At 34.2% G+C, this 23,173-nt stretch overlaps 1 protein-coding gene across 7 annotated transcripts in view; it reads right to left on the bottom strand.

Annotated features, from left to right (window-relative positions):
• HECTD1 (HECT domain E3 ubiquitin protein ligase 1) overlaps positions 1 to 23,173 on the bottom strand; it is an 82,418-nt gene that overhangs the window by 17,163 nt on the left and 42,082 nt on the right. For 3 of the 7 annotated variants that reach the window (XM_058540770.1, XM_058540776.1, XM_058540771.1), the window contains exons 16-29: positions 19,932 to 20,066; positions 18,683 to 18,829; positions 17,456 to 17,550; positions 15,900 to 16,005; positions 14,174 to 14,221; positions 13,496 to 13,630; positions 12,422 to 12,561; positions 11,822 to 12,145; positions 10,669 to 10,835; positions 10,398 to 10,574; positions 6,421 to 7,257; positions 5,516 to 5,737; positions 1,074 to 1,207; positions 31 to 153 (exon numbers count right to left, since the gene is read on the bottom strand). In XM_058540770.1, coding sequence (XP_058396753.1) covers positions 31 to 153; positions 1,074 to 1,207; positions 5,516 to 5,737; positions 6,421 to 7,257; positions 10,398 to 10,574; positions 10,669 to 10,835; positions 11,822 to 12,145; positions 12,422 to 12,561; positions 13,496 to 13,630; positions 14,174 to 14,221; positions 15,900 to 16,005; positions 17,456 to 17,550; positions 18,683 to 18,829; positions 19,932 to 20,066 — 2,790 coding nt within the window. The remainder of the gene's footprint in view (positions 1 to 30; positions 154 to 1,073; positions 1,208 to 5,515; positions 5,738 to 6,420; positions 7,258 to 10,397; positions 10,575 to 10,668; positions 10,836 to 11,821; positions 12,146 to 12,421; positions 12,562 to 13,495; positions 13,631 to 14,173; positions 14,222 to 15,899; positions 16,006 to 17,455; positions 17,551 to 18,682; positions 18,830 to 19,931; positions 20,067 to 23,173) is intronic. The other 4 variants (XM_058540773.1, XM_058540775.1, XM_058540774.1 and 1 more) reach the window with 4 other exon arrangements.

Genomic DNA, 23,173 nt, shown 5'->3' with positions numbered 1-23,173 from the left:
CCGTAGGGAAGATAAATATAAAGATATTACCTGCTCCCCAATAGGTCGGCTCCCTGCTCCAGCAGGGACCTGTGGTAGCTGTGAAGTGACAGCGTGGTGCGTTACATCAGAGCGGGAGCCAGCTCGACGCTGCAGGGATGGTCGTCTCAGAATCTGAAACAGAAGAATGTGAAGAGACATGTCTAATTATTTGCCCCATATATAGCCCCATTCAGCCTTGACCTTAAACTATCAACCCATGTTACCAAAGCTATCATTAAAAAACTTCATATTCATTAGCCACCTTCAGAAAAATTACAAACTGAATGTTTAAAATTCATTATGCATCATCTACTAACCTTCACAAGAAATATACTAATGTATTGTATTTTCTTAGCAACATATACAAAAAGCAGTTCTTGGAGTTCTTTACCTCATTAAAACTCAGCTTATGAAATTTTTTGAAATCTAATAACATTATATAAAGAGAAATAAAAAATATACAAAAAGTTACAATAAAGGGTATTTTCAGGCAAAAGTTCAATTCAAAGACAATCATAGCGGTTAAACCAATCACCGCTTTAACTGGTTTAACCAGTTTAACCATAGTGGTTAAACATTGGGAGTTCTGGATCATACTGCCCAAGCTTGTGTCTCCACTTTTCTACTTAACTCTGATTAATCACAGCAAATTATTTTTTCTATGCTTCTACCTCATAGCTCTGTTTAAGGCCTGATAATACACAGATTCAGCTTGCAAAACAGTAAGTACTAAAAAATTCTAAGTATAATTATTGTGGAAGAACCATGAAAATTATATTCTTTAGGATGAATACAGTTCTTCACACACTTAAACCTGATGTTAAAAATCAGCATGTGACATTGTATAATTTTTCAAATATAACCAACTTATTTTCTTTTAAAAGAGAATTATAAATGCTCAGATTAAAAGTCCTTTTCTTAATTAACCACATTTTTCATACTGGTGCCTTATTTCCTTGCTTCAAAGTTTAACCAGGACTTTGCTTTTCCTCTCTTGATTTCAATTATTAACATCCTATCTTAGTTAAGAGAACAGGGGACTCTCTCACTACCATAACCTCCTCGTATTCTTGGTCCTCCTGATTGTCATCTTCATTCTCATCATCTTCCTCATCTGGCTCAGGCAAGTCCTCATCATCATCTAGCTCAGCTAACAGAGTACTGGCCCGGCAGCTATCAAGGAAATCTAGAAAACAAAACCAACAACCTTACTCTCAACACAATTAACAATGTTAACTTTGTGTATTGGTTTTACAAAACAAAGGTAAAATTCAAAAGGGACGAGTGAGTATAAAGACCACACTTAGTGATGCCACCCTTATTCCACTACGATACATACAGGAAGACTAATTTTGGTAAACAGTCACAAGCATGGCAGAAAACAAAGATGATCATAAACTAAATCCAAATCCACAAAAACATAACATAAAACAATATGGGCTATGTTAAAAAATAAAAGATCTTATGAGGAAAAAGAACAGAATTAAGTCAATCAGAGCGAGAGCTGGGTTTAGCTATGTGACCTGGCAGGTTACTGCTTAAGGATAATGCCTATTTACTATGGAATAACGTATATACCATCTTTCATATTATCCACATCATCTAGCACATAAGGAAGTTCAATAAACTTGAATCCTTTTTATCTCCCTCCTTCTTAGGATCTCTCCCCCTCACCCCTCAATGAAAACCGTGTCACATTTACATTGTCCCACATAATGACAAGCTGACAACGCTGACAAGCTGTTCTTTACAAAAACTGAAAACAAAAAGAGAAATAAGGGGACTAAAACAGGACGAGTTTTTACTGAACCTGGAAGAAAAAACAACTTCTGTGGATCAAAAGACAGTATATACTCTATATTCCAAAAGAACATCCAGAAGACAATGTATAATTATTTAGTAGAAACTTGGCATCTGCAGACATCTGAACCAAACATATTTTTTTAGTCTAATAATTACATAGGATTGGGCCGGCCCCGTGGCTTGGCGGTTAAGTGCGCGCGCTCCGCTGCTGGTGGCCCGGGTTCAGATCCCGGGCGCGCACCGACGCTCGGCTTCTCCAGCCATGCTGAGGCCGCGTCCCACATACAGCAACTAGAAGGATGTGCAACTATGACATACAACAATCTACTGGGGCTTTGGGGGAAAAATAAATAAATAAATAAAATTATAAAAAAAAAAATAATAATTACATAGGACTAAAAATTCAATGCCTTTTACTGGATGGCTAGTAGGAGAAAGAGGCCTGATCTATATTCAATTTGTTTCTAAGGTACACTTTTTTAACACTTTAATATTCTGAAATCAGAATGTGTCTTCTAAGCAATGGCAAGTCACAGCTAATTTGGCAATATTTTATTTTTAGTGATATAAAAATAATGATGTCTCTTATAATTAATGGCGTCTTAAATTTGATGAAATATATTACCCCTAACACATGTAAGGCGCCATCCTGCAATTTAGGAAGTGGTTCTCATAAACATGATGTAGTAGTACATGAAATAAATCAATTCCACTTTCGGTTTATTTTTAAAGGAAAATCATCTAACTTTATACATTGAAATTCCATCTCATATATGTTACAATTCACTGAGAGGCTTTTTTAACTCATCATCTTCCCTTTTTTATCAGAGTTTAGGAACATAAAAAAAATCCTTTATTTCATAGATTTGACCATATCACAGAATCAAATTATGTCCCTCAAAACGTTAACATAGTAAACGTTTGCACACAAAGAAATTATCTTATTATTATTTTTTGTGTGTGTGAGGAAGACCGGCTCTGAGCTAACATCTATTGCCAATCCTCCTCCTTTTTTTTTTCCCCCAAAGCCCCAGTAGATAGTTGTATGTTATAGTTGCACATCCTTCTAGTTGCTGTATGTGGGACGCGGCCTCAGCATGGCCGGAGAAGCAGTGCACTGGTGTGCGCCTGGGATCCGAACCCGGGTCACCAGTAGCGGAGCACGCGCGCTTAACCGCTAAGCCACGGGGCCGGCCCAAAGAAATTATTTTATAGGACAGATGTTACTCTGATCCTTCAGAGCACAAAGAGTGCTCCAGTTTTAGGAATGTAAAAAAGGAAATTTTAATCATCTAACACTAATTTTATTTATTTATTTTTTGGTGAGGAAGATCAGCCCTGAGCTAACATCCGATGCCAATCCTCCTCTTTTTGCCAAGGAAGATCACCATCATTTTGCTACATACACATTTAAGAGATAAAGCATAAACAGAGAAATGTAACGATTTTCCTAAAACTATAGAACATCAGATCCAATTCTTGGCTTGGAATAGGAAAGGCCACATTCTCAGAAAAAAGAAGAAACGTATTAAATGAGGTATACATAAAACAGTACTATAGGCTATATATATATATATATAAATATTCTTGTATTTGAAATTAATAAAAATAATTTTTAAAAAAGAACAGGCAGTGTGATCAAGGATGTGTGGTAAAAAGTATTCCAAAACAAAAATGATAGGAGGACAACCTTTTTGGAAGGCAATTCAGCAATTACTCATTTAGGAATTTACCCTAAGGAAATACACAAAAATACAATTCAATGATGCTTATTCATAACAATGTTTATGGTAATGAAAAGCTGTAATTTAAATATACAAAATGGAGAATTTATTAAATAACTATAATATAGTCAAACAGTAGTCTATTTGGCAGCCCCTTCAAATATTGTAAATCCACTGAACAATGAAAATATTTTCACAATGTACTGAGTGAAAAGAGCTATCTGGAAAGAATATAATCCTTTTGTTCAAAAAAAAAGAACACATACATCAAATGATATGTATCAAATAACAATGGTCATCTGGGACATGGGGCCTAAATGATTTTTATTTTCTCCTATATTTTCTTTCTATAAAATGTTTTTTTTTTTTTTTTTTTTTTTTGGTGAGGAAGATCAGCCCTGAGCTAACATCCATGCCAATCCTCCTCTTTTTGCTGAGGAAGACTGGCCCTGGGCTAACATCTGTACCCATCTTCCTCCACTTTATATGGGATGCCACCACAGCATGGCTTGACAAGCGATGCGTTGGTGTGTGCCCGGGATCCAAACCCCGGGCCGCCACAGCAGAGCTCAAGCACTTAACTGCTATGCCACCGGGCTGGCCCCTATAAAATGTTTTACTTTTCTAATAAGATAAAATAAGATGATTAGAAACATATTTTAATTGAATCAAATGGTTTTATCACTGGCTATAGCATGGAAGCCATGATGGTGTAATAACAGAACTTTCTAAGCAAAAATTAATTAATTTGAAAAATTCAAATGTTACCTAATTAAGGAATTATTTCCAAAACACCTTTTGATAATAGTTGTGGTACTGGGATTTATATTAAGAAATATATATTTGGTTTTCATCTCTGTTCCAGGCACTGAGCTTCTAAAAACCCTTGGAATTTCCTAAGTGATAAGAACAATAAAAGTGTCTTTTGTTATTCATAACCAGAGCTGTTTTAAAGAGGAGACTTTTGGAAAGCCCCTAATCTAAGGATGGGCTGGTTGTCAGTGGAACCAACCATAATTAGAGGGTTGAAACTTTCACCCCACGCCCCAGACCTCCAAAAGGATGATGTTCAGACACCTTCTAGGATGGTGGACAAGAACACATCCATGGGCCGGGAGGGTCCCCAAACTCCAAGGGGACAGGAGCTTTGGTGCTTGGGACCCTTCCAGACCTCACCTATGTATCTCTTCTATCTGACTGTTCCTGAGTTATATCCTTTTTATAATAAACCAGTAATCCAGTAAATAAAATGTTTTCCTGAGTCCTGTGAGCCACTCTAATAAATTAACTGAACCCAAGGAGGGGGTCGTGGAAACCTCCGATTTATAGCCAGTCGGTCAGAAGCACAGAAGACAACCTGGACTTGAGATTAGTGTCTGAAGGAAGCGGGTGGCAAAGCGTCATGGACCTGAGCCTTTAACGTGTGAGATCTGACACTGTCTCTAGGTATGCAGACAGTGTCAGAATTGCGTTAAATTGTAGGACACTCCGCTGGTGTCTGAGAATCACTTGGTGTGGGAAAACTTCACACACATTTGGCTGTCAGAGATGCCAGAAGTGAAGTATTCTGTGAGTAGAGTATTGAGACTAGAGGAGACACAGGAGGAGGCTTTTTCCGTCTACATTACAGTGTACAAGGAATAATGCTTTACAAAGTTTATTAATCTATTACACTTTTACTCTTCTCTGATAAAAGTGTCAAATGTCTTTGTTATTATGGTTCTAATGAAACTTCATTAGTGACAAAAGGCAAAAAAGGATGACTCACAAGTTTTTAGACATCTGTTTATAATCAGATTTAATAGTCCCTCATATCACTGTGAGCTTTTTCATCTTATATGAAGATGCCATAAATGTAAGAAGAGAGAATAATTCCTTTTGAAGCAAAAATTAGAAACTGCCCAGTAGACAAATGTAATAAAAGCATCACTATACAAATATCTTAAATATTTTAAACTATAACTTACCATATAAGGAATATTCTGCTTCCTGACCTGTGTCACTTTCACTGGAGGTTGAGGTGAGGCTGGTGGTTAAAGTATTACTTAACGACTGACCAACTGATAAAACTGTTGTTGCTGTAGCTACATTGCTGCTGCTAGTAACACTGGATGTTGACATAGTCACAGTTGATGTAGTACCAGGTGTGGTCAAATTAGGGAAACTTTGAGCACCCATAAGAGGAGAAGCTAAAGATAAAAATGAAGCAAATCAGTGCAAATAGGTAGGACTGTATAAACCTTAGAAAAACTAGGTAGCATATTTAGAAAAAAGAATGAGGTCATGAAACACTATTTCTTAAAAGGCTGAAAAGCAACAACTTTGGGAACCCAACTGAAATCCAACTAAAAATTGTTTTTATTGCACTATTATTTTTCAAAAAACGAAGACTAACTTTTTAAAAAAGCGAAACAGGCAATGAAATAATTCCCAATTATATTTTCCAAGGGAATTACTCTGACCCATTAGTAGTTTAAATTAGAATTAAATCCCTTTCAGAAGCTAATATTAATTTAGGACCTAAGTAAAAGTTATACTAGTGTGATGCTCTGATTTCAATTGACTATGCTGATATTTAAGTCATCTATTTCCTCATGCAACTGTACTTAATGATTTATCATAGAAGAGTGAAAAACAGAAGTGTGTTATTGTTTACCCTTTCAGAATAAGAAGTTCTTTATCACACCTGATCTGAATTCTTAAAATATCATGATTCTATAGAACTTAACTTCATGTTTCTGAAGTGCTAAAGTTGATATAGTCGTTAATGATCTAGTTAAAGACTGAGCCAGAACCCACTGAACAAGAAACCCTCCTTTGCATCCCTCAGAGTGGAAAAAGCATTGGGTTCCATAAGGAAAAGCTCACTTACTTGCTGTGCTCATCACATTCCTCCCCAAAGTATTAGTGTTGTTATCACTGCTGCTTCGGCTTAGATTCATGTTGTTCGTGGCATTAGTCCGTGCTATGTTTGCCACTCTCCTTACAAAACTCTCCAAGCTAGATGTTTCTCTTGAGGACAGGTTAGGTACACTTGCACTAGAGCTCATAGGGGCCCCAGCAGCCAACAAAGAACTCACTGACAGTCTGTTACTTGCTGAAGAGCTAAGGGGTCGTTGTGAAGCTGCTTCTTTATTAGTTAACTCAGATACTGAACTAACATCAGGAGAACTAACACTAACAATTCCCATGGATATTGCACTAGACTCCCCAGGAGTACGAACAGAACTATCAGGGCCTAACTTTCTTTCAGCATTTTCACTTCCCGTTTCCGCTGTTAAGGTGCTGGTGCTTGCACTGGAAGATGACCCTACTTCTGTTTGAGGGACGTTTTCAGCAGATGAAAGAACAACAATTGGTTCATGGACATCAGCTCCTGAAACTATACTGTGTTCCATTACAATTTCTGATCTCCGTTCCGTTTTGGTCGAACCCAAGCTGATGTCGCTGCTACTGGCCACGCTACACACAGAACTGCTGCTTCCTTTTCTACTTGAGGAGCCTGCAGCAGCAGACGTCTTGTCTGGACAGTTGTTTTTCACCAAGCTGCTCCATGATTGCGTTGTGCCTGAAACAGTGGATGAAACAGGTTTGGGTGATGCCACTGTATCAGGGTCGTACCCTGGTGCAAGCTTGAGGTCAAATTTTCCTTCTGCGCCCATACGGTAAGAGTTTGAGCCACCAGCATCCCAGGTGACATCAATCCAGCCTGGAAAGGGACAGGAGTTTGTGAGACCCAGCAGAAAGCAGACAGGAGCGTGTCACACAGTAGCTCCACAATATGGGATCAGCTTTTCATCAGTCCTGTACTTCTCTGAACTTCTATAGTCATTTAAGGTCTGCCAAATAAAATTAAAGTCTTCCTTTTATTTCTCTTATTTCTGAACTGTTCACTTTGGTGATATTTAAAAACAATGTAAGGGTCATGTTTACATCTATTGGGGTATCTTTTAAGGGAAAGAACTGTTAAAAATTGTAAAAAGTGATACATATGGTAAAATACTGCAACTTCAGCAAACATAGATGAAATCTAAGTAAAAAGTTTTTTAGTTACTAAATATGATTATGTGGTCAAATGTTCTTTATAAAAAAAAGTGCTGGCTTACCATTAATTTCTATGTTTGGGCTAAATCCTATAATTGACAGACAAAATATTCATATTATCTCCATAGAAATTTTAGGTCACTAGCTCAAATAACACTAAGTTAGCATTTCGGTTGTGTTCTCAAAGTTCAGTGGTTACTTGGTTCTCTTATGATTAAGTTTAACAAAGTTGAATAAACACAGAAAATTCTAAAACAAAACTTAAAAAGTATCCTAAGCTCTTCTATTAGAACCTATATGCTAAAGCTAATAATGTGTCAAGAACTAATGAACATACTGATATTCAATCTATATTTACTCATGCTTGGAAAATGATACTTATTCTTTTTTAAAAATGGTAATTAACTTCCAAAAGCAATAAAATAAATTGCTTACTAAAAATGAAATTAATAGAAATTTTACAATCTTATTTTAGTGTTATAAGCTAACTACTGCAGGGAAAAACACAACATGTAAAAATATTTATTTATTTTTAAGTATAACAAGTCTTTGCAAAGTTTGAAAGTACTTTACCCACACACGCACGTACTCCCATGCACACACAGGTGCACGCACACAAAGGCCAAGTTCAGATATGTTTATGATGAGTCTCAGAGGGGTATAAGTGATATTGAATTACCTGTGGGGATTATCTGCATATGAGTTCTTTGAGAGGAAAACTGCACCAGATCTACATAATCTAGTTTAGCTGAGTTTTCAATTGCCTTAATTTATTCTGTATGCTGAAATAACCTCTGAAGAAACAACATTTAACTATCTCTTCTGCAACATGGAAAAGTGTGAGAAAAGGAAAGGTTCAAAAACATATCCCAATCCCAAATAAAAATAACATTTGTATTGCACGAATTGGTCCAAAAATATACTAATAATTTATTTCCTAGCACTTATCAAAACTTCTATGTTTTATCTGTTTCACTCAGAAGACAAGAGGATCATACTTTTTTGTTGACCATTGTTCATATCTGAAGTTTTATCAAAGTGCCTTTACAAAGCAGGCACTCATATTTGTGGAATAAATGAAAAAATGGATATTCCTAACAACACAACAGATTCTCTAGAAAGGAAAGAGATTTAATTGATATAATGTGGAAAAATAATTTTAAAATGTAAACCATTCATATTAGGCTTAAGAATGTGTTGAAACTGATATCTAAGGGGAACTAAGAAAGAGTACATACAAACTATCCATAAATGTATAGATACAAAACTCTGAACTCTTCCTATGCCCGAAAGATAGATAAAAAGATAAACAGAGTTAGTAATAACTAGCCATTATTAGAAATGGTTGGCTTAAATATTCAAAAGCTAAGAATCCTCTCTGACACAAAGGTTTAAGGTGCAACTTAATAGGAATGGCCATCTTGGTGAACCAAAACTCTGAATCTCTACATGTGCCAAATCAGTAAAAATAAGCCTTTCTTATATGCTAAATTCTGAAATTAAGATTCCAATTTTGCTATACGTTGCTTCAGTTGACTCCAGCCTGAGAAAAATGAACTGCATTCACATATGCCTAACTAGCCCACACACTTGAAAGGCAAAACAAACAATTTAGGGGAAATAGAAAATTAAGTATCATTAAGATGGCTAAAAACAAGAATATTTGAAATTTCTGAGTTGAATGGTATTATCATCATCTCAACTATTATGGTTTTTATGAATTTTGGCAGTTACATTCATGCTCACTCACTATAAACGTGCTATGATGCCAGTGATTTGCAATTAGGGTATGACTACACAGAAATGCATTTGGTAGTGAGGTAATTCAAGGAATTGAATCTTAAAAGCAATAAAACCAAAGTATTTATTTAAGTAAATAAATGCCTTTATCACAAAGAACATGAATATATTAAGATATTAAATGTTAGTCATTCTCCTAAGCACTGACACTCTTATTATAGCTCTTTAAATATTTGGTGTAAATTGAGAATATGAACATTTTACTCTTCTTTTTCTTTTTAATGCTAGGCAAAATTCATAAGAACCCTCTACCAGTTAGGCAAATCATCCGCTAATAAATCATCCTTTTAAGTTATAAGAAAAAAATTAGCCACTATAGTTGCTTCTGAGACTTAACATCAATTTATGAAGTGGGTATGAACTTCCCTAAAATCTATAGCATTAAAGGTTGAAAAGGAACTTGATTTAAACAATAACTCTTACAAAACAAGAAAGTTTAAAATCCCAAAGAAAAGCTGGTAGACTGAGCAACATTGCAAAATGTCTTATAATCTACTAATAAATGAAGAGCCTTTAAATAAAGAGCCTTTAAATAAAGAGCCTTTGTTCTATGCTTTATTAAAACATAGCACCTAAAAACGTTAATGCTTTTTCTTCTACATGGCTTAGAGTAAAAAAATTATTGCCTGATTCCTGTCAGGCTAACAAGATAAAGAAAAGCATAAGAAATCAAGATCAAGATCAATGGAAACTTATGAATAATAAACTAAGAAAAAAAAACCAAACAGCAGAAAATGTGTCTTGAAGGTATTCAACTTATACTAGCTTATAAATCACTTCAAAATATTAGCAATAAGTTTAAAGTCAAAACTTAAAAATTTTAAATTTTCCCTTATTTCTAAATAAATGATGTTTCCATTTTTAATGTGAAATCAATAGATCAGTTCCTCTACATAACGCTGGGACATTTATACAATTTATAAATTATCCCAAAATAACAAAAGAAAAATAGTTTATTATTTAAGTAGTTGATTTCCACATTACAAAAGCTAAGCACCTACTCACCATTATGCAGTTCTCCTGTGACAGTGCCTTCTCCCTGGGGGCTGCCATCCTGATCTCGCCATTTCCAATCAAGGCCTCTGATCACACGAGCACCTGGAACCATGTATTTCAGAACCTGGGAGCGTACTAGACGTCTCTGTCTTCTAAGATTAGCTTCTGCTTCCTTAGCTGCTTTTCCTGTAAGGTAGAAATCAGAGAAATATAAACAAAATCACTTTTTACAAATATGATTGTTTTAGTAAGTTAGAAAAACCTACTACCATCTCTTTACCTAGCTGATCTTCACAGACTCCATTTACAGTGCCATAAAGTTCGAATCCAGAGAGGGAGAGGTAGTGGGTTTGTCCACTAGCATTCTTCCCCATCTGTTTAATTCTCACATGTCGCCACCCTTGTTTCTCATCCTTTGGTGGATCAAGAGGCCAGGTTGCTGTCGACCTGTGAATGTGTTAGGGGAAAAAATTGTGTAATGTTTTAAAACAGATGAAAAAGATGTTTAAGGTGGGGAAGATTTTTTACATAATAGAGAACTCTAGAAAAAATAAACCAACTTTCATATTCAGTCAACAGTTCGCTACACAAGAATCAAGAAATCAAAAGAGAAAAACAGTAGTCAAAAAAATAAGTTAAAAATGAAATGTTAAAATGTTTACTATTAATCTGACTCATAACATTAAATGATTTATGATTAATAAAATCCGAAGAAATAAGACAAGAAATTTTATGAATAATATATTTTTATGAAAAAAATTTTAAATTCTTGCAGTTTTAAATGATATATTAACTTTAAAGCTTGAAAATATTACCTATTAATCCTAATGTTAAGAAGCTCCTTCCAGACTCTATCAAATGCAGAAAATAATTTAACTCCACACTCTATCTACCCATCAAAATGTGCTACAATGTACAATTAAAACCTATTAAAACTAAATTTTTTAGAAATATAATACTGACCGTCTGTCTTTAAAAAAATAATATATGACCAATATATAAAACTTAGGAAAAGAGATACATAGAAATAAAAATTTAAAAGTCAGCCGTAATTCTATAACCAGCAATAGCCACTGTTAATTTGTTGACTATGCACATACATTATGTGACTATATGGAAAGTTTAGTTAAAAGCTGATTTCATTTTTGGGGGGTTTTTATTAGTGTGCTATATATACACCCATACAGCTATATATCTATTTCTTTTTAAATAAATAAGCTCAGCTTTCTACTAATGTTTAAAGCTTTTGACAAAGTTTTGGTGAAGTCAGTATTTCCAAGTTTTAATACCTAAATTATAGTATCAAGTGATGTTTTTAGAAAGAAAATCTTGCTTCAATATCTCACAAAGAAGAGAGCTCTAAGGGTATACAATTAAAAAATAAACAAAGCTCTTTATTGAGTTTTCCAATTTGCAAAGACTCCTCAACTAACCCTGGTTCATTGAGACTGCAGTCATCAACATGGGTATACAAAGAAGTCCAGTTCTGTCCATCTTTGGATACCTGGAAAACCCAATTTCTTAGTGCAGACCTTCCATAACCACGAGCATGACGAAGTGTATATGCTGATGGTATCACCCAGAGACCCAGATCTATGGCGAACCAGGCATTCTTATCATCATTGCTATGACAATTTAAAGCTGAATTATCACGACTTAATATGTCTTCTAAGCGGCCATAAGGTAGATTTCTTCCTTCTGATGATGTTACTACTACAAGTCCGTAAGCAGCTGGATTTACCCATTCATATGCAGTTCTATACAAAAATAAAGAAAAATTAGCAGTTAACACTACTAAAATAATTTCATTTGTTCATATTCGATTTTCTTCCCACAAAAAATTATATTAAGTAAAAAAAATTCTACAATTAACAATTTAGATTTTTTTCCTTCATAAATAGTAATTTGGATAGTCTTAAACTTAACCTATAAAACAAAGTTCCTTGAACTGTGGGATACTCCATTTTATTCTACTACCTAGAATTCTTTTTCCAGGTGAATGTTTTCACTCTACATTAAATTAAATGACTTACTTGGCATTTGTCCCAATCCAGTAAATGATTCCATTCTCATCAAAATCATGCTGGTGCCGAAATATAAAATTTTGGCCTTCTCTTAATTTTCGAACAAAAACAAATGAAGATCGGTCAAAATCATACCACTGCTTTGCTACCTAAACCCAAGAAAAGACAGAAAACACTCACCTTAATAATGCTATTTTCAAATGTACTGCTCACTTTTTTCCTATCCCTTTAATGTGAATTGTTTTATTATAACGAATACTCATTAAAAAGGATTTGGAGAAAAAAAAAAAAACAAACAGAAATTTCCACAACCAAAGTACCCCACTATTAATATCATAGAGTATTTCTTTAGTCTATTATTTCAATAGATAGGCTAAAACAAAGTCTTGATCGTACTGTACAAAAACAGTTTTTCTCTTATCAGTCTTTATATTTTTTATTAGCGACATAATATTCAAATTAATGGAAATAATCATCAACTTGATATTCTGTTAGTGATAGGCATTAAGGTTTTGTTCACTATTTTAGGATTACAAATAACTATAATAAACATCTTTATGAAGAAACCATTTATAATGTACAGGCATACCTCATTTTATTGCTTCACTTTATTGTGTATCACAGATATTGTGTTTTTTTACAAGACCCTCCAGCAGCAAAAAGATTACAACTTGCTGAACGTTCATATGATGGTTAGCATTTTTTAGCAACAAAGTATTTTTTACTTAAGGTATGTACATTGGTTTGTTTTTATACATTTTTTTAGACATAATGCTATCGCACACTTAATAGCCTACAGTATAGTGTAAACATAACTTTTATATACACTGGGAAACCAAAAAACTCATGTGATTTGCTTTATTGTGATATTCACTTTATTGCAGTGGTCTGGAACTAAACCCGCAATATCTCCGAGATATGCCTGTATAAAGATTCTTTTCTTAGAATAGATTCCTAAAAATGGAATTACTAAGTCAAACTGTATTACCATAACTCTGGATACATACTTCTCAAAATACTTTTCTAAAGGGCTAAACCACAGCAGAGAATGCTTATTTCACCATGCTCTTGCCAAAAACTCACCATTTTTAAGAGATACTGTTCCAGAGATTCAACTGTGGCTAAAGGTTCCATCTTCAACATCCTGCCAGTCCTGTCTATCAATGCAGTTTCACCAGGTGCACGTTCCAACCGAAATCTTAATCTTCTTGTAAGTATCTACACAGAAATGATCAAAATGCATCAGAAAATACCTTGTTTTCTTAGAATTGTAAAAATGAGACATGTTACATGAACATAGTAATTGAGATTTATAAAGTATAACCATAAAGGAAGGATCAATGTCTGTCTTACATTAAATGTTTTTTTTTAAGTCCTCTGAATAAATGATATTGGCTTTCAAGAAAGAAACAAAGTTTACTTAGAATTTCTAAACAACTTCAAATACATATGGTTTAAATAAAATTATCACAAAATACTTCAAAAGAAGTATTACATCTCTAACTTATAACTCTCAATTTTCCAGGTAAGTTATGAAAATTAGCTAATTAACTTATTCCCTTAAAGCTAAAATATATAAAATAATCTATGGCTAATAAACCTTAAAAAATTCAAGACAGCTTCTAATCCAATATGTTTGATTGACATGTATGAGACTAGCAATTTTAGGTAACTTCATTTCTATAAAAATCTTAATTCCTATAGACACAAAATTAAATATTCATATGTGCATTTGGGTAGCATTTTAGACTGCAAAATTACCAGAGGGCACCTTCCTAGCCTTCCTGTCTTTGTATCTTGCACAGTCTCCTGAAATGAGAAGCACATAATAAAAGATTTTGGTACTCCTAGGACTGTATAAGCAGGGGAATTTCCAGTCTTTGAGACCTATCTCTACTTCATTCACGTATCCAAGATAAAGACTTAAAAGGGATGGAGGGCCAGCCAGGTGGCCTAAGGGTTAAGTGCACGTGCTCCTCTGCAGCGGCCTGGGGTTCGGATTCTGGGGGCACACCAACGCACCACTTGTCAAGTCACGCTGCGGCGGCGTCCCATATACAGTGGAGGAAGGTGGGCGCACATGTTAGCCCAGGGCCAATCTTCCTCAGCAACAAAAGAGGAGGATTGGTGACAGATGTTAGCTCGAGGCTGATCTTCCTCACAAAAAATAAATAAATAAATAAATAAATAAATAAATAAATAAATAAATAAAATACATTTTAAAAAACGGGTGGATGGAAAAAAAAAATCCCTTTGCTCCTCTATATTATTCTGTTTGAAATAAAACACAAAGTAGATCTCTACATCTTGTTGAATATATATACAATGTCAGGAGCACTAACTATACTGTAATTTCCTGAACAAGCTCTCTCGTCTGGGAGTCCAGTGGCTTCGGTAACACTACTGGGTTCTTGGGGGTACGGCAAGTTTTTTGCCTTGAGTAGGCATTGTTTTGGCAAATATAGATTCTTAGTCACTTATTAAAGGCTATATTTAAAAGAAACTATTCCATGCAGTAGAATGCAGAATAGGTTGGATAAAGTTAAGACCTGCCAGGAAATACTAAAGTAACCCACAGAATATGTGATAAAGATCTGGCTTGGGATATTAGCAGTAAGAGTATTTGTTTTGCCTGTTCATATCTGGATCCCAGCTGCTAACAAAAGAATAATTGAATAAATAAATGAGAATGTCAACCAAATAACATTTAGGAAGAAAACAGGCTCATTATAAAACCATATGATGATGATTGATTTCTGAAAGGATCAATAGGAACGGCTAAGGAAGGCCATCTGGTTCTAACCAATGACATACAGAAAACAACAAAAAAATTGTGCTTAAAATATTTTTACATTTTCTCATATGTTGTTACACACAGAGATGAAGGGACTTAACCTATAATTCCAGAACAAAAGGACCCTTTTTTCCTGCTTTTTCCACTGATAACATGTCTTTTTCCACTTACAATCTACCAAATATGATTTACTACTTACAATAAATATTTATTGAAAATCCATAGTGATTTGATTAAACAAAAGAAAACTGAAATATTAATACATTCATTTAAAAAAACAATCAGGGGCCGCCCTGTGGGGTAGCGGTTAAGTGCGCGCGCTCCACTGCTGGTGGACCAGGTTTGGATCCTGGGCGTGCACCGAGGCACTGCTTATCAGGCCATGCTGTGGCGGCATCCCATATAAAGTAGAGGAAGATGGGCACAGATGTTAGCCCAGGGCCAGTCTTCCTCAGCAAAAAGAGGAGGATTGGCATGGATGTTAGCTCAGTGCTGTTATCTTCCTCACAAAAAAAATAATTAATTAATTAATAAAAAAAAAATCAATCAAATGGCATCAGGGTTAAAGTCTTTAAGGATTAAGCAGAATTGTTACTTTATACAATACGAAAGGAAAGTTTTTGTTTTTAAGAAAAGTACAAGACTGATCCTAAATGCATTCAGCAATAATAGCAACTGCATTTTTCATGGTACCTGGAGGTTATATGTGGATCCGGGAGTATCATACAAATGAAGAGGTAGACGTTCAATAGATTCTAGTACAGCTATTAACTTTCTAATTAATGCAACTGCTGGTCGACTGTGAACGAAAAAAATAATTGTTAAGAGCTTTTATATAATTGCATGCAAAAGTTCATACAGAAACTGCAGTGAGCAACTTCACATAGACCCTTACTGTGAGCGCAGAGTTTAATTTTGTATTAGATCACATCTGAGTAAGCAAAGATACTCATAACTCAATTTCCTTTACTTAAGAATAAAATACTGCACTTATAAATTGCATTCAATGTAGATGTGTAATTTATTTTTTAAAGTTTAAACAATTTTATTATGTAATATTCGATACATATAAAAGGATATATAAAGCAGCAAAGTTTTGAAAATAACAGTATTTGTTGGCAAGGCAACATTGGCATAATGTTTCTGGAAAATAATTTGACAATTTGTATCAAAAACCTTTAAAAATCATCTATAACCTTTAACTGAGTATTCCACTTAAAGGAATTTACATAAAAAGATGTGTCCCTTGAGACAAGTATATTTTAGTATTAGTAATAATTTGCAAAGAGCTAAAATGTTTACTACAGTAATATTTCAATAAATTATTATACATCCATAAAATAAGGCATTTTATTTTACACTTACATTTATTTTAAAATGTAATGCACTCATCTAAAATGGTATTTAAAATTAATGAAATTGAATTTCATTTATTATTTTAAAAATTCAATCACATTCAAAAGTAAATAAAATGAACCTTCCTCAACCCAGGACCCAGCTTCAACTACTGTCTACAAATGGGCAATCGACTTCTATCTACATCCCACCTATTTCTCTCCTTCCCATACATTTTGAAGAAAATCCCAGAGAATGTATCATTTCATCCAGAAATATTTTGAGTATGTATCTCTACAAAGGAAGAATTCTTTAAAAAAATCATATTATCACACCTAAAAAGGAATTAACAATTATTACTTCACATCAAACATTTACGCAGTGTTCAAATTTCCAGTTATATCCTTTTTTTTTGAAGATTGGCCCTGAGCTAACATCTATTGCCAATCTTCCTCTTTTTCTTATTCTCCCCAAAGCTCCACTACACAGTTGTATATCCTAGCTGTAGGTCCTTCTAGTTCTTCTATGTGGGACACCACCTCAGCATGGCTTGATCAGCGGTGAGTAGGTCTGCGCCAAGGATTCAAACTGCTAAACCCCAGGCTGCGGAAGCAGAGCGTGAGAACTTAACTGCTACGCCACTGGGCTGGCCCCTCCAGTTGTATCTTAAAGAGGTATCTGATTTAAACTAAGTGGTCAGCTGCATTTATAGCAGATGTAATTTTTCTTTTATTCTATTAGATTAGAAGTGCTTTAAAAATCTTTTATTATATATTTATAATATAAGCTACTTTCTTATTGAATAAAAACGTTCTGATTTTGTGTATAAATACTATATTAGACTCTATCTTAAAGGAAGTATACCAACTTGCAATCACTGCAAACATCAAATTAAAACAAATTTGGGGATTTACCTTTCTTCATCTTCGTTTTCACTAAAGGCTGTTTTAAAAACATTTATTCTTTCTACCAGTTGACTACAATCTTGTTTCATATCTAAATCCACGGTCTAAACAAAACAAAAAGGAAACAAGCACATAAAAAATGTTTTAAAGCTGTTACTGAAATTTACTGAAAACATATGCTACAAAGATGAATATTAATATATTATTACTAAATAAGCAATACAATCTAAGCGAAATCATCATTTTCTTTCAATTAAAATTCTTTTTACTATATGACTAGTAGGCCACGGCTAACATCTAACATGGATTTTTTTTTTCCTTCTTCAATGTTATAACGGAGTAGCAATTACACTGTTAAGTCAGTTTTTCCCAAAATATAGTATATAAGGTGATTTCAGATTATTTATGAATGAACATTTTGCATTTTAACTGTACTATTTACTTTAAAACTAGTATTAGAAAAAATATAACTGGTATATTACAACAATGATTTCATAGATATTACTAAGTGATAATAATGTGATATACCAATATAATTTTAATAAATGGAAATAAATGCAAATGGTAAAATTAATGAAGGAAATATGAGACTGATTGAAAAAGTGAATCTTAAGAGTGTATCAGTACATACAATGATTAAGATTGAGAAATTAGAAAGGCAAATAGAACTGAAATGGGGAGAAAACTTTCATTTTTTATACTTTTGTTAGAATTTGTTATATTTGTTATAATAAGTAAGTTTCATTAAAAGAGAGGAAAAATTTTTATCATAATAAAGATACTAAAGGTAGTCTAAATTGAAGAGAAATATAAGGTTATTAGCAAATACTTGTCAAATGTTCACATAAACTTCCTAAACTGTCATTGCTCATAAATTAATTTTATGCAAATAATTTAGGTATATAAGGTCTATAGACTAAATCTACTTTATGTAAGTTATGAGGAAATCAGATCAATGAATAATATTAAATCTTAGGCTAAAGTAAGTGTTTTGTTCAACAAAATCTTGAACAAATTATAATCGGGTAACTCAAAAATCTTAACAGACTCAATTATTTCAATTGGCTCAAACTAACAATATAACTTAAAAGCTGGAGAAATAATAAATATTAACACGTATAACTTAGTTTTTTAATATTTCTTGACAAAACAAAGTAAATATCACTCTGATAAATGTGTAGCTACAAATCACTTTTAAAACTATACACTTTGTTCTGTACTACTTCATAAACTTACGTTGTTTAAAACAGTAAGAAGGGCTTGCACCAAGCCACTACTGCACATTTCGTATGGTGAAATTGTGTTTTCATCCTTCAAAAGTACAATTAGATTTTCTAAAGCTGTCTTCATTAAATCTCTCCAAGTGTTCTCACTCTCAATACACTAAAAGAAAAAAAATTTTTAATGAAACAAAAACAACAGGTCTTGATATACTTAATTTAGCAGAACATTTTAATTAGATAATAAATAAGATTAAGAAGATTAAATTATTAATGCAAATTATCTCTACCAGGGTCAGCAAATTTTTTTGTAAAGGGCCGATTGTAAATATTTTAGGCTTTACAGGCCATGTGGTCTGTCACACCTATTGAACTCTGCCACTGTAGCCACCAAAGTAGTCACAGACAATGTGTAAATGAATGAGCAAGGCTGTGAGCAATAAAACTACTTATGGACATTAACATTATACTTTCATATAATTTTCATGTATCAAGAAATATTACCCTTACTTTTTTTGTGAGGAAGATCGGCCCTGAGCTAACATCTGCCAATCCTCCTCTTTTTGCTGAGGAAGACTGGCCCTGGGCTAACATCCATGCCCATCTTCCTTCACTTTATATGGGATGCCGCCACAGCATGGCTTGACAAGCGGTGCGTCGGTGCGCGCCCAGGATCCGAACCAGCGAACCCCAGGCCGCCACAGAGCAGCGCATGCACTTAGCCACTTGCACCACCAGGCCGGCCCCCTACTCTTACTTTTGATTTGTCTTCAACCACTTAAAAATGTAAAATGCGCTTTTTTTTTTTTTTTGTGAGGAAGATCAGCCCTGAGCTAACATCCATGCTAATCCTCCTCTTTTTGCTGAGGAAGACGAGCTCTGAGCTAACATCTATTGCCAATCCTCCTCCTTTTCTTTCCCCAAAGCCCCAGTAGATAGTTGTATGTCATAGTTGCACATCCTTCTAGTTGCTGTATGTGGGACATGGCCTCAGCATGGCCGGAGAAGCAGTGGGTCGATGTGCTCCCGGGATCCGAACCTGGGCCGCCAGTAGCGGAGTACGAGCACTTAACTGCTAAGCCACAGGGCCGACCCTAAAATGTAAAATTCTTACTTCACAAAGCCATACAAAAATAGGTGGCAGGTCAAATTTTGCAAGTGGGTGATAATTTGCTGACCCCTAATCAATACCCGGAATATAAAGGATAAAGGGGAAAAACTAAAGCAAGATCACAGTGTGTCATAAAATCTAGAGGCTAACATACTTGTCTATTTGTATGAAGTTCCCAAGAGGACTCTAACTGAGTTGCGATGTTTCTGAGTGTTACCACTACTCCACGAGGCATGCTTTCAACAGCTTTAAAGTGGTCGTCATACAAATCTCGAGCCATAGTTCGTACCTACCAACATAAAAATAGCAAAGGTGAATTTTCACTACAAGTAATAATTTTACCAAATCTTCCGTTTTACACAGACATATATATACATGCAACTTTTAGAATTATTTGTGCCATTATCAACTTTCAAAAAATGTTACTACTTCTATTCATCTACGTCAAAAGGTTAAATGGCTGAAAAAGTACTCTAGTAAATTTTAGCAGTGTCAAATAAAAGAACTCATAATTTTAATTTTTGGTTATTTAAACTTTGTATTCATATGCCAAATAGCAGCTTGTTTCATTTAAACCAAATTTAACAACCTGCCAAAAATTAACTCTGCTCTTTTTTATAAAAGCAAACTGTTTTATAAAAGCAAACATTTCGACAATACAAATAAGCACAAAAAAAAAAAAAAAAAGAAAAGAAAATTAAGCCATCTATAATTCTATCAACCAAAGTTGAACCTTTTAACATTCTGGGGTATACCTTAGGTTTTCCGTCTTTTTTCTATTTATATTATTCACACAAAGTATATATGATGCTCATATAGTTACATATTTCATCATGAGAAAGAATGACTGTACTGTCAGTTTGGGCACTAATTATTATCTCTCATTTAAGTTAAATTAATGTTATTTGAGAGAATAACCCATACATGTCCTAGGCTTGGATCTGATGAAATTTAGTACCTAACACTCTTTAAAAAAAATGCTTAAATAATGTAAATTTAGGACTTATGCAATTTCATTTAAATCACAAACTAATCTAGTATAATCCTAATGTAATAGAAAAAAATTCACTCTCTAAATGAATTAATAATATCTTTCCATTCTATTTTGATATACTGTTCAAAATTAAAAGATAAGTAAGTTCTGGATATTAGATGACACTGAGGAAATTATCCCTTTATAAAACAATATTAATAAATAAAACTGAGGTTAAAACTAATAGTTAAAATTATTTTTACCTAAATCAGTGTGTTTTTGTTTTTTCTGGTGAGGAAGACTAGCCCTGAGATAACATCTGTGCCATCTTCCTCTATTTTGTATGTGGGACGCCTGCCACAGCATGGCTTGATGAGCGGTGCGTAAATCTGCGCCCAGAATCTGAACCTGTGAACCCCGGGCTGTTGAAGTGAAGCACGCGCACTTAACCACTGTGCCACCAGACTGGCCCCTAAAATTAGCAGATTTTGAAACGTACTGCTTTATACACAAAAGAATAGCCACATGGTCACTAAGTTACCACTGATTTCAAGCAACTGAATCAATTATTTTTTTTAAAAATGAAAATATAGGACTGAGACTGTGTTTTCTTTGATTTACTTTTCTTCTCTATTGTGAAATTTCAGTTCCTGTGAGTTCTATATTTGGTGGGTAATACAACATATCAGGTATTCCAAGAAACTCCTGCGATGGCTGAGTGGTAGTTTTATAAAGAATTACAGTTGATCCTCCTTATTATCTGAGAATTCTGTATTTGCAAATTCACTACTCACTAACATTCATTTGTAATCCCCAAGACAATCCTTGCAGTGCTTTCCCAGTCATTTGTGGGTATGCACAGCGCAGTGAAAAAACTTTTGAGTTGCCTCACATGCATGTTCTCAGGTGAGGTCAAACAAGGTGACACTCTACCCTCTTGTTTTAGCTCTCACACTATAAACTAGTGTCCTTTTCACAGTCTATTTTGTGCCATGTTTTTCACATTTTTGTGCTTTTTTGTTGGTGACTTCACAGTTTAAAATGACTCCCAAACATAGTGCTGAATTGCTGCCCAGTGTTCTAAGCACAAGAAGGTACATATGTTTTATGGAGAAAACATGTGTGTTAAATAAGCCTCGTTCAGGCATGACAGTGCTGTTAGCCACAAGTTCAACATTAACAAATCAACAATACATATTAAATATGGTGTTTTTATACGGAAACACACATAAAACAAGGTTATGTATGGATCAGTTGACAAAAATGTGACCAGAGCCTCACAGGAACATAACCCTGTACTTCCCTTAGGAGCAACAGTTCAGTATTCATGGCAACTTTATACAACATAACAACCATGAATAACGAAAATCGACTGTATTTAGTTCAAATTCCTTTTAGCATCTAATGGCTATCTTCAATTGAGATATTTCTTCCTCAAATACCCTTAAGATATCCTGAATTAGAAGAAATCTCTGGCCTCACACTCTTATTAAAAAACATGGAAGCAGGGGCTGGCCTGGTGGCATAGTGGTTAAGTTCACAGGCTTTGGTGGCCTGGGGTTTGCAGGTTCAGATCCCAAGCACAGACCTATGCACCACTCATCAAGCCATGCTGTGGCAGTGTTCCACATACAAAATAGAGGAAGACAGGCACAGATGTTAGCTCGGGGCCAATCTTCCTCACAAAAAAAAAAAAAAAAAAAAACGGAAGCAAGCATAATATATATAGCTACAGAGGTTATATATATAAATACATATATCTATAATGGCAAGCACGCATGTTCTTTCCAAGGTCTAGCAACTGGAAATATCCTTGGGATGGCCCAGCACATTAACAAATGAAAATGAACCCATTTGGAACCAGTGGGTTCCAAATAAAACCTATTACTACTATTTCTATGGCCAAAGCCCTAAAAACACAAGTATCCCTGCAATCCCAACCAACTAAAAGCATTCTTCGCGTGCCGTATGAAAAAACTATTTTATATCATTATTATAGGTAAAATAAAAATATTTCTCATCATAGAATTTTGAATCTATGAGATTATTTTATTTTCTCTTTTAAAAATAAAAAAATACAGTAACAATGGATATAATAAAGATGGAAATATACTGGCCCTATATTTTTAAAAAAATCAACGTATACTTAATGGATAAAATTTTCAAAATAGTATCGTGATTCTGAAGGTGGAGTCAATAATGCATTTGCTCCTGTATCTTTTTGAAACTGATTTCATCTAAGATGGCCATTAAGCATCAAAACAATCTGAATCTAGAACCAGGCATTCAAGTTGCTTTATCACAAAGTATTAAATCAGGATTGTAAAATATAATGATGCATTTTCAATCTCACTGTATCACTAAAAATATAACTATCATTAATAATAAAGCATGAGTTTAAAGTTTTTGTGACATTAACAACA

Source organism: Diceros bicornis, chromosome 5 (genome assembly GCF_020826845.1).
Source record: "Diceros bicornis minor isolate mBicDic1 chromosome 5, mDicBic1.mat.cur, whole genome shotgun sequence".
In the NCBI taxonomy this organism is placed as follows: domain Eukaryota; kingdom Metazoa; phylum Chordata; class Mammalia; order Perissodactyla; family Rhinocerotidae; genus Diceros; species Diceros bicornis.
This window is presented reverse-complemented; position numbering and strand designations above follow the sequence as displayed.